The following is a 12,164-nucleotide window of genomic DNA, read 5'->3' as shown; positions in this document are numbered from 1 at the left end:
TTGTTCCTGGCAGTCACTTTGGGTTTTGCCCCTCCCACCCTTCCAGTCCCACCTGCTGGCTTGGGGAGGTGTGCTGGGGCTGACCTGGCCTCCTCCTGACCTGAGGAGGCCTCTTCCTGGTGCTTTGTCAACCTTGTACCCCAACAGCGCCCCCCCAGCCCGCCCCCGTTGAGGTGGGAAGGGACTGCCTACAGCCCCAGCCGAGGGAGGTTTGGGACTGGAGCCCCTGGCCTCCATGCCTGACTTCCTTATTCTCAGCAAGCGCTTCCATCACACTACTTTCCCCCACATTTGTCCTCGAGAGTTTTAATCAAGAGACCTAGACCAGGGGTCTGAACACACCGTTTGTGTCTCTTCCACCGTCTTGAGGTTTCTGTTGCGCATAAACTACCTTCTTCTTGCCTGCTGTTTGCTCTCGGTGGAGGATAGGAAGGGAAAGATGACGCGCCTCTCAGCTTTGCTATTAGGTTGACTAAAAAGTTTGCTCAGACTTTGCCATAAGAGGGTATAGAAAAGCCCGAAGGAACTTTCTGACCAACCCAATACTTACTAGGAAAGAGCACGACATTTTCAAAGGGTAGGTAGAAAATGTAAAACTACTGACTAAAAGTAGATTTTAGTACTCTGTGTCCCTTTTACCAGGCCTGTCCCATTTCTCCTTAGATAACCCAATTTGTTTTGTATCACCTGAAACATAAACCTCTTCAATGAGCTGTTTTAGAGCACTCCAGCACAACTGCAGATTTCTGATACCTGAAGCAGTGCAATCAAATGTTACTCCCAGTATGGCACCGGGAATCTACAATTGATATGTCTCTCAGCTTGAAAACATCAGTGTTTTGTCCTTGCTTTGGTGGGATAAAAACGCTCTTATCGTAAGCCCTGGGGACAAATGTGACCAACCCCCAGGATTTTATCTTGAGTGTCTTTGGCACTTCTTTTGGCACTGAAATAATGTTTGGATAAAAATAGTTGAATATACAGTGTCTGGTTTTATATTTGCTTGTTCTTATCTGAGTTTTCCCTTGTAGACATGAACTTTCACTCTGAAGGAGGTCATCCTTTAGGAGTATTTAAACCCCCAAAAGCCCTCACCTTGGGAAAGGTTCATATCTAGGGACCAGAGACTGTTGCTCAGGGAATTAGTAATAGGACCTGGACATCTGATCTGTGGGTGTCAAGTCTAATTCAGTTCATGTTATAGGGAACTTAGTTACACATCATCACCAGTCCAGGGGTCAGGTGGAAAGAAGTGGCTGACGCTTTTCATTTGCCAGTGCCCCACAGGTATAGAAATAATAAGAGTATTCATTTAGCACTGATTATCGTTCTAAAAAAAAAATCCAAAGTGTGCTAATAATTCCTTATTGTTATAATGGATTCACAGTAGGCTTTAGCTAAATAGCAAACTCCTCTGGGACTCCTAAATTATGACATAATTAACAAACTTTGATTTTCAAGAAGTTGTTTATGACAGCTATTGCCTGGAGTACAGGACACCAGCCAAGATGAGGGCAGGGGTAGATACAGGCTCACTGGAGTGGTGAATTAATTTGTGTTGTCATGACCACTTCTTCAACAAAGATGCTAGGGAGAAGACCAGAGAGACTGGGACCGGGTCTTACTCAAGGAAAATTTATTTAACAATCACTTTTGTGTTGAAAGAACTTTGCATTTCTGGATTTAGAATCCAGTATCAGTCCAGCGAGTTCAGTAAGGAAACCATCTGTCTCTATCTGATGGAGCCATAACTGTGCAGAGATGTGGCCAGGGGTCTTTTGTGTTCTCTCTTATTAGTTAATACCGCACTTTGTAAGCAGGAGGGGCAATTTGGCTGGTTAGCAAAGTCCACAGTCACTAGATAGGTATGACAAAGTCTGAGTGTGACTTCTTGCATAAACGGGGTGGTGGGCTTTATTGAGATGTTTCAAATATGTGAATGAATGAATTACACTACCAGCAACCATCTGCCCAAGTACATTTGTATACATTCATAAGGTGTACCCTGTGAAGCCTCTTCTCATTGTAACATCAGTAACAAAGTTAGAGTCTTTATAAGGGGCATGGTGTACCTGGTATCCAAGTTATTTTGTTCTCTTTTGGGTCTCCAGTTCCAATGAACTGTAAAACATTTTATATGTTACATTTTTTATACTGTAAAACTTGGAAAATAAACTGAAATCCCAAATTACATTTTGTTACTTTTTTTTTAATGTGATTACTTCAATCTAAAAAGTTTATTTATTTATTGAGATATAGTTGATTTATAATGTGTTTGTTTCAGGTGTACAGCAAAATGATTCAGTTATACATACCTACATATATATTTTTCAGGTTCTTTTCCCTTATAGGTTATTACAAAATATTGAGTATAGTTTCCCATGCTGCACAGTAGGTCCTTGTTTTATATATAGTACTGTATATATGTTAATCTCAAACTCCTGATTTATCCCTCACCCTACTTGCTCTTTGGTAATCTTGATTTTGTTTTCTACTTTTTTAGGGAACATTTTTACTCTTGAAATACTTTTGATACCCTTTTAAATATAACCTGTCAAGTGTCTCTGAAAACCAAGACAACGTAATGATAGATTGAATGGGAAAGTGGAATTGTCATTGTAAGGAGAACTATAGGTTGCAATCATTTTATGGTCAAGAGAATGTTTTAAATGAATAGAGTACTGAAAATTAAATTCTTAGGTTCTAAAACTTGGAGGTGAGACAGGCTTTTGAGTAAATCAGCAAGTGAAAAAAGATCTTCAAGTCAGGTAAGGAGGGAGGAAAATGTCAGACCCTGGATTTGTAGAAAGGTGAATGTTAGATTGTTTTTGTGAGTGGCTTGCTAATTCAGTTTAAATTATTGACTTATTTTCAGTAGGTCTACTTAAAGGAAACTTGATTATTTGACAAAGAAGTATTGGAGCTTGCCTTCTGCTACACTCAGCTATTAGTACTGAGTACCTATAGCACACAATCAAATTCTTACCTGTTGCATGGACAAAGATCAGACTAAGCAATTGATGTGAAGATACTCATTGTATAGATTATTGATAAACTCTGTCTCTCTGTGCCATCAGCCAAGATGGACACAATTTACACCTCACCAGCAAAACCTACTCAAGAAAAGATTAAAAGTGTGTAACAAACATAAACCAAAGACTCTTTTTCTTTCATTGCCCATGATAACAGAATTTTGGAAGAGTTTTGAGGATGTTAGGTGACAAACCATAAGATTATGGAAGTGGAGAAAGGATTATCAGGATGGGACCAGCTGCAGCCCCTGCAAGCTTTCCCAGTACCAAAGACAAGGTCCAGGAGTAGTGTGTGGGTCTGGGGAGCACCCCTGCACCAGAGAGACTTGGTAATGCCCTATCTGTGTCGTGTAGCGTCTTCTAGTTATACAGGCTAATGTTGACATGGAAAATCAAAACCGTGTTTATGTTCTCTGTATTTACACCCGAATGTGTTTCTGCAGTTCTGAGAATTCATGTAGTTTTAGACAAAATGATGATGCATTTGTAGAACTGACATGGGGCTTTAAACATTTTTCCTTTTCTGGCTCCTTGCTCAGCTCTCCCATCTTACCCACTCAGTTTTGCCTCCTGTGATCTGCATGTGGTAATCAGTTTTAAGGGTCCATTGACTGAATATTGCAATGAGTGAATGAATGAATGGGAACATGGCACACACTCGATACTAAGACTACTAGGTGTAACCTAATCATTTATGACTATTGTAAGGGGAATTATTGGCATTTTTATGTCAGCCTTAATGTCAGGCTCTAGGGCTGACATTAAGAATTCTAGTCATCACTGCTCTAAAGAGTCCAGATTGATACAATACCAGGTTAACTTGAAAGAGGTCTTTAATTCGTCTCTCTACCATTTGGGTCTGTGAATGTATTAAATGCATTTGATATTTAGGTGGCTGTGGTTATCCCATTTTCAGAGAATGGAGCCTGGGATTTCTGCTGTCATCCCCACACTGCTTTGCTTCCCACCATGATGAGTATATTCCTGGGAGACTTTGCTAACCCAAGGGAAGAGAATATCCCCCATTGGAAATCTTACTGAGCCAAGGAGATAGTGTTCCTATTTCTTCAGCAGTTGTCTACCCTAAGCAAATCTGAGCAGATGACACTGTTGCCAAAAACTTGGAATGAGACTGACTTTCAGGAATCAGTAGCACATTCTTAATGGTACTAATAGCTGTTAAATTAGCTTTGTATAGGGTTTAGCAGAGTATTTAGTCAAACACGATTTATTAAGTACCACACAGAACTTAGACCCTGAGGTTAGAACAGAATCAGCCTAAATCTTCTCCCTAAGATCACTCTCAGACTAATGCGGGGAGAGTTGCAGGTTCTGCAGAAGACTGCCACAGGGCGCTGTGAGGACTAAGCAGAGGATGCGGCCAGTTTGCCTGGGACATGACTGGAGAAGAGTCATAGAGTGTATCTCTATGGGAGTTTGCTAGGCAGGCACAGATGGGGAAGGACAGGCATTCTGGTAGATGGAACATGAGCCAAGGCTTGGAGGTGTTAAATAGCCAAGCAGCTTTGGCCAGTTTCTGAGAGTAGCTGTTTAGTTACTAAGTCCTGTCCAACTCTTTGAGACCCCCATGGATTGCAGCATGCCAGGCTTCCCTGTCCTTCACTATCTCCTGGAGTTTGCTCAAACTCATGTCCAGAGTAGAGGGGTAGACAGTTGGGAGGTGCCATGAGAAGTGAGGCTGGGTAAGGTTGACAAGAGACAGTTTGCATAGACCTCCATGTCCTACAAAGGAAACTGGTTTTAACCCCAAGACAAGGCTAGTCCTGACTCCTCAGTTCCCTGGCAGTGATACTGACCTGACTTCTGCTGAAGTAACAACTGGATGTTATAATCTAAATGGGGCATTTGGATGCCATCATTCCAAGATAAGTACTCTTATGTTTGCAGCAGCAGTCACCCCAGTGAGACCAGTGCTCTTCCCATCCCTGAGCCCAGATATCACCAGCATCAGCTCTACTCAGACTTTGCTTTTCTCTTGTGGAGGAGAGACTCTTCAAGGAGTTTTAACTTTACAGGTGCTACCTCATTTTTTCCTCCCCAACTTCATGCCCCACAGCCTAGACTGCACAACTGGCCATCAGACAACTTTCTGATCAATACTTGCTCTTTGTCCTTTTAATCTTTAAAAACACAAAATTTTTAAACACTTGTTGGGAATAGAACACCACTTCCCTGATGACTGAGAGGGTAAAGAATCCACCTGCAATGCAGGACACACAAGAGACACGGGTTTGATCCCTGGGTTGGAAGGATTCCCTGGAGAAGGAAATGGCAATTCATTCCAGTATTCTTGCCTGGGAAATCCCATGGACAGAGGAGACTGGCAGGCCACAGTCCACAGGGTCACAAAGAGTCAGACATGACTGAGCAATTAAAGCACAATGAAGAATTTTAAGCATGTATGTGACACGATCATGTTTTCATTTTCAAAAAGCCTTTGATTGCAGTGTGCAGGACTGGAGATGGGAGGGCAGTCAGAACCTTGCTGTCACCCAGCTGAGACTGTAAAGCCTTAATTATACAGTAAGAGCAAGTGAAGAGAAGAGGACAGGGCTTGCTTCCTGTTGGATGTGGGAATAGGAGACAGTGTAATGGCTCAAAGATTTCTGGCTGGGAGATTGTCGGAGGGCGATACCTCTTCCCCATTCCTGTGCTTCTGTGAAGGACTTTCCCCAAACACTGCTGGCCCTTTGCCCAGCCCTTATTCCTGTACTGAGATGGAGTGAGTTATCTGGTTAGCGGGTGGCAGCCATTTGTCCATGTTTCTTAGGATGAAGTTAATGTGTGTGTTGGGGGAAGGATCCAGTTCATTTCTCCTGCCTCTCCATCCACGACCCCTGAGGGCAGTGGTCCTCTCTGCATACCTGATTCCCTTGGATGACTTGAACTTGGAGGCAGGAAACTGGGAAGCCCATTTCCCTAATCTCTAGTGTCCAAATTACTGCTTCTCTGTAATCAGGGTGGTAATCTGCTGACTTTTGGACCTAATTTCTCAGTTGGTTCAGACCTCAGGAAAAGAAAGCTACTTTTTTTTTTTTTAACTGTGCTGGGGTTTAGTTGAGGCATACAGGATCTGGTTCTCTGACCAGGAATAGAACCCAGGCCCCCTGCATTGGGAGCTCAGAGTCTTAGCCACTGGACCACCAGGGAAGCCTCAAGAGAGCTACTTTTAAGGGCGTCCCCTTAAAGCCCCAAAACTGTGTTGGTCTGAGGTGATGCTGTCCAGGGAAGATGGCTGGAGCAAGGGGCTTGGGACTCAGAAGAAGCCTGGCTAGAGACAGTTGGTGTTGGATGCTGTGGGCCAGATGAGATGACTGGGGGAGTGGGAAGAGCAGCGGTCAGTGTTGACCTGCATCTGTCCCCAGCAGAGGGCCAGCCCTGGTTCTGGAGATGGTATATCAGTAGGTCTGGGCTGGTGACAGTCATCTGTGTTTTCTAAAACTCAGACATGATTCTGACACTGAACAGACTTGAGGAGACCGGGTGAGAGCAGGAAGTTCGAGGACAGGCCACGAGACCCGCCAGCACTTGAGAGGACATAAACCAGGAGTGTTGGTCAAAAGTCATTTGATTATGACCTCTGGTCACATCATTGATAGAATGGGCTTCCTGGGGGATACAAGCTAGGGCCTGGACTGTACACAACCTTGTTACAGAAAAGACAAACTCATTTCAATTAGACATGATATTCTAAAGAAATACATGTAAATGTTCATTCTTGATAACACGATGTTTGTTTGTTTGTTTGTTTTTTGCTTTCCTAGCAGAATGGTCGGATCACACAGTTCTAATTAGGCAACATTACTAGCACTGTAAATTGATTACTTGCTTCCAGAATGAAAGGGAGAAAGACATCTTGGCTTAAACAACAAAAAGGATTAAAAGAAATTCCCTTGAGTCCATCTTGGGACACCATCTGAGTAACAGAAATGGAATCTTTTGATTGCTTAATTTAAAGAATTAAATTTAGTTTAAATCTTTAAGTATAAAAATGGGGTTATGTTTACATTCCTTTTAAGTATTTGTGTGACTCTGGGAAAATTACTTGAAGCCTCTGTGCCTCATTCAGTTTTCCCATCTAAAATGGGAAAAATAACAAAACTCATATAAGATCTTTTTAAGGATTAAATGGGGTAATACATTAAAAGCAGATAGCATAGTGCTCTGCTGCTGCTGCTGCTAAGTCACTTCAGTCATGTCCGACTCTGTGTGACCCCTTAGATGGCAGCCCACCAGGCTCCCCCTTCCCTGGGATTCTCCAGGCAAGAACACTGGAGTGGGTTGCCATTTCCTTCTCCAATGCATGGAAGTGAAAAGTGAAAGTGAAGTCTCTCAGTCCTGTCTGACTCTTAGCGACCCCATGGACTGCAGCCTACCAGGCTCCTCCACCCATGGGATTTTCCAGGCAAGAGTACTGGAGTGGGGTGCCATTGCCTTCTCCAATAGTGCTCTGAGCACATACCAAATATTCAATAAATAGCTGAAAAAGTTTTAGACAAATAACAAAACAGTGCTATTACTTACAGATAGTACTAGCTTAACACCCAGTGCTTCTAAAACAGGAGCAGCATGTCATGATTTAAACTTAATGCATAATATTAGTCAGACTTCTGAGAACCAGGGAATTTTCCTGGGGTGGGAAATAAACCACTCTGATGACAGAACACATTTCTTGGCTATTTGAAAGATTAGCTTCAAAGATCACTGTATAAATTCACCTCTCCCAGAGCTTATTTGAGTCTCTCTGGATAGCTACATAGCCCAGCTTGAGAAGGGTCTGCCTTGCTTTGTGAGGCAGAGAGAAAAATAAGGAGGCCTTGGAAGCACTGTGATCCAACAGTGCTGATAATCATTCACCCATCAGTTCAATAAATGAGTGTCTGCGTTGTGCTGAGCAAAGTGCTAAGCGTTGGGGATACAATGGTGAATAAATCTCTTGTCTTCAAGGAGCCTACGTAGGATTTAATGAAAGAACAGACATGCAAATACATGTTACACTTTAAATGATAAGTGCCAGGATGTGGGATAGGCACAACATGCCATGGGTGCGGAGGGGAAGGGCTCCCCTTCAGACCACCCAGGCAACTGGACAGATGCTGATATTAATCATTTGAACTGGGATTCATGAAGGGGAGGACAGGTTTAAGGGAGAGGGTAATGAGTTTGGCCTTGTGATGTTGTCTGAAGCACTTGTTCCAAACCAAGATGTCCAGCAGCAGCTGAATGAGTGAGTCTGAAACCAAGGAGAGAGGTCAAGGTTAGAGACCCAGACTTGGAAGTTATTAGCTGATGGGCATGGATGATAAGCTGCCTTGGAAGAATGTTAGAGCCGAGAGATACCGTGGAAGACTGACATTCAAAGGGTAGGCAAAGGAAGAGAGAGGAGAAAGGAAAACTAAGAAGGAATAGAGAGGAAGAACAGGAGCCCAGAAAGGAAAGAATGAGCAGAAAAACAAAAAAATCAAGAGAGGATTTTCAAGATAGTCTCAGTACTTTCAAAATAAAACTTTAATGACAGTTAGTTAGCTGCTATTCCATAAAAGGATCATCCTATTTTCAAAGAATTTGCAGTGTCTTACCCATGTGTTAAAAGACTGAGAAAATAAATTAGAACATTAGAATGCACACCCAATGCTAAAACTACAGAACACAATATAACTTCTAGATAGTTTGAAAGGCACGTGGGGATTTTTTCAGTGCCCCAGAGCATCGTTATGAATCCTAATGACTGTTGTCCTGTTCACCTGTGGGAGCACTGATCAATGGAGAGGGAATCGCCCTCTGGAAAAACCAACTTGGACTCTGAATGGGAAGGCTGAATAGCAGCGACAAGACGGAAGGATATCAGGATCCCAGCTCAAGCTAGGACACCAGCTGACCCAATCAGAGACCTAAAGACATCAGAAAGAATTAAAAACATTTAATCCTTCTAGCTCCCCCAACCCCTGTGTGTATATGTACGAAGGTCATCTACAGGGAAGTTCAGAGAACAAATCAACCTCCCATCCCAATAGCCTAATATACTAGAAATGATGGTGACAATCAGTAAGCATGTTTTTCAGAACCTCTCAATAGCCATCCAAAGCCTTGGATCTGAGTTCATAATGGTCGGACCTACACCTAAAATAATAAGTTTAATAGAACCAAGAGAAGCTGATTTACAAAATTTATTTCCAAGACTGAGCCTTCCCTAAAAGGGATCTTCTCGGTTTGAGGAGGGATCCTAACTAATATTCTAAGCACAGGGGCTAAATGGATTGTGTGTCTTCCCTGGGCTCTGTTGTAAGGTCACGCTGTGCTTGTGACTTAGCAAGCTGTCCATTCTGCTACTATCATAGTCAAACGAGTAAACTTGAATCGAGGTGTTAGGGGATTGCTCTCTCTAGACAACCAGATTCGGGCACTGCCATGGCCACTGATGATCTGACAACGAACGAAAGCTTTTTCATAACAATCAAGACAGCCAACATGGGAATAATTCCCCACTGTCCTTGCTAAGCGAGCAGGACTGCTGGATTTAGAAAGGCATTTGCCAAGTTGCACATCTGATGAGAAAGAAGCGGGGAAAGAGATGTCGGTAAAGGGAAAGGAACTGGCTGGACGCGGGCCGGGGCTGCGTGCTCCGCCTTGTGCTGTCTGCATGGTAGTGGGTGGCTATGGTTTCGTCTTTGTGAAACTCATCTAGAGTTGGAGGCTATTCATCGTCATCATCACTGTCATCATTGTCCTCTTCATCAGAGTTATCATCGTCGTCATCGTCGTCTTCATCCTCCTCATCATCGTTGTCATCATCCTCAGTGTTTATCTTCCCAGAAAGCACATCCTCAATCCAGTCCTCCAGCTCCTCAGCTGTGGGCAGGTCATCATCATCGGGAATATCCATCCACACACTGTCAGCCTGCATCCAGAGACAGAAGGAGTGTGCGAGTGAGTGCACTAAGGGTCAGCCATGCCAGGGGGTTCCAAGTGACTGTGCTCAGTGAACCCCAGGTCACTTACACTTATCAGGAATGTGTGCACATGGGATCTTCCCAACCCGGGGATCGAACCCATGTCCTGCACAGGCAAGCGATTCTTTACCACTACGCCACCTGGAAAGCCCGTTAAACAGAAATGCTTAGTAGCAAACGGTACATGTAGTGTTTGCTGTTTGTAGTCCTGTTTGTGCAATATAAAAGGAAATCTATATTCCATTGCATTATATATTATATATATATTCCACTGTTTTTTTTAAATTTTTTAAATATTGTTTTATTTTATTTATTGGACACACAGCATGTGGGATCTTAGTTCCCCAACCAGGGATCGAACCCATGCTCCCCCCATTGGGAGCTAAGAGTCTTAACTACTGGACCACCAGGGAATCCCCCCACTGTTTGTTTATATAGCCAGTTAGCAATGTTCTTCTTTTTTTATTTTTTAGCAATGTCCTATCACTCTCTTGGTAGATGTTCAGTTACCTGGGAAATTCTACATTTATTATTTTGTAAACTAATTTTTAAATTACTGGGCTTCCCTGATAACTCAATTGGTAAAGAATCTGCCTGCAATGCAGGAGACCCCAGTTCGATTCCTGGGTCAGGAAGATCCCCTGGAGAAGGGAAAGGCTACCCACTCCAGTATTCTTGGGCTTCCCTTGTGGCTCAGCTGGTAAAGAATCTGCCCACAATGTAGGAGACCTGGATTCAATCCCTGGGTTGGAAAGATCCCCTGGGGAAGGGAAAGGCTACACATTCCAGTATTCTGGCCTAGAGAATTCCATGGACTATATATGGTCCATGGGGTCACAAGGAGTCAAACATGACTGAGTGACTTTCACTTTTTCACTTTTTAAAATCACTAATAATGATTAAAATTCTGCTTACATTAAAACCGTTTAAAAAGAGAATGGTAGGATATAAGGTGAAAAGCAAAAGTATTTTTGGTTGCCCTGACCCCACCCGTGACTCAGACTAGGATCGGTCCATGTTGGCAAGTCTCCTGAGCTTTAGCAAGGCCAAGGGTCCTGCGTATTTCATGAGGGGCTGGACTCCTATACAGGATCTCACAGTCTGGGCAGTGTGGCAGAAACAGGGCAGGTGGAAGTTATCTGAGCAAGCTTTCATGAGGTATACTCACATCTGTCACATTCACCACCCCAATCTGTGGCTTGAAGAGGTCAATCTTGAAAGTCTTTTCCCAATAGGCAACCAGCTGTAGCAACAAAAAAGAAAATTAGACAGCAGGCATCATCCCCTGTTCAAGCCACTTTTTGTGGCTGGACCCATCTGCCATCCCATCACAGTAATGAGGCCACCATTGGTTAAAGGTCTCCAAAACAGCTGTGGGCATGGAGGAAATTGAAGACTTGGCATTCAGCACTTTAAATAAGCATGGAAAAAAGATGTCATAACACAAACTATGAAAGCATATAATATAAAAGCTTCTAAAGCTGGAGGGAAGAATATTACAGAGCTTGTCCAGAGTTGTTCCCCAAATTCCCTGTGGCTCTTTTATAATTTATGTATTGTGAAGGAGCCATTCCCCTCCATAATATCTCACTTAAAAACCCCTTACCTTGAGCCCCTTTGCTCCTGAGATGTCTGGGAAAGCAGTGGTGTGCCGTAAGTGGGCATGCAGGAAATAAGAAGCCTTCTACATTCAGACAGACTTGGGTTCATGTGGACTAATATCTGACTGGGGCAGGACTCAACGAGTAAGGGGCCATGAAGTAAGAAAATGGAGAGATTCAGTGGTAGAAAGTCTCCCAAACAAATGTATGGTCTGATGGGGACTAGAGGATAGTCAAGAACTTGGAAATCAGAAGTCTGAAGATTTCTCATTTGCAAGAGCAAGGCAAACACAGAGCAGGTCAGGAGAAAAGCAACCATCTGTGAGCTTGCAAAACAAAACAGTTCAGGTAAATGAGAACTACAGCCAGGTAACAGCTAAACAAACAAAACTATAATATATAGCGTCTTATAAGGCCATGACTTTGTTAGGGTTGCCCAGAATTATGACACTGACCTTAGGTGACATGGAATTCTCTGCCTTTGATTCACTCATCCTCTATGTAGGATTGGGTTCCAGGACCCCTGAGATCACTGACACCCCTCATTTTTGTATATTTAA

General features: G+C 43.1%; 1 protein-coding gene across 1 annotated transcript in view; it reads right to left on the bottom strand.

Moving 5' to 3' along the window:
* Nucleotides 1–8,539: 8,539 nt before the first annotated feature.
* The window catches only part of CASQ2 (calsequestrin 2 (cardiac muscle)), a 70,708-nt gene continuing 67,083 nt past the window's right edge, over nucleotides 8,540–12,164 (bottom strand). The window contains exons 10-11 of the mRNA XM_010830739.1: nucleotides 11,172–11,246; nucleotides 8,540–9,951 (exon numbers count right to left, since the gene is read on the bottom strand). Of these exons, the coding sequence (XP_010829041.1) occupies nucleotides 9,748–9,951; nucleotides 11,172–11,246 (279 nt within the window). The 3' untranslated portion in view covers nucleotides 8,540–9,747. The remainder of the gene's footprint in view (nucleotides 9,952–11,171; nucleotides 11,247–12,164) is intronic.

The sequence above is a fragment of the Bison bison genome, unplaced genomic scaffold, assembly GCF_000754665.1.
Source record: "Bison bison bison isolate TAMUID 2011002044 unplaced genomic scaffold, Bison_UMD1.0 scf7180017864519, whole genome shotgun sequence".
NCBI lineage: Eukaryota > Metazoa > Chordata > Mammalia > Artiodactyla > Bovidae > Bison > Bison bison.
Note: the sequence above shows the minus strand (reverse complement) of the source record. Positions and strands in the feature narration are given on the sequence as shown.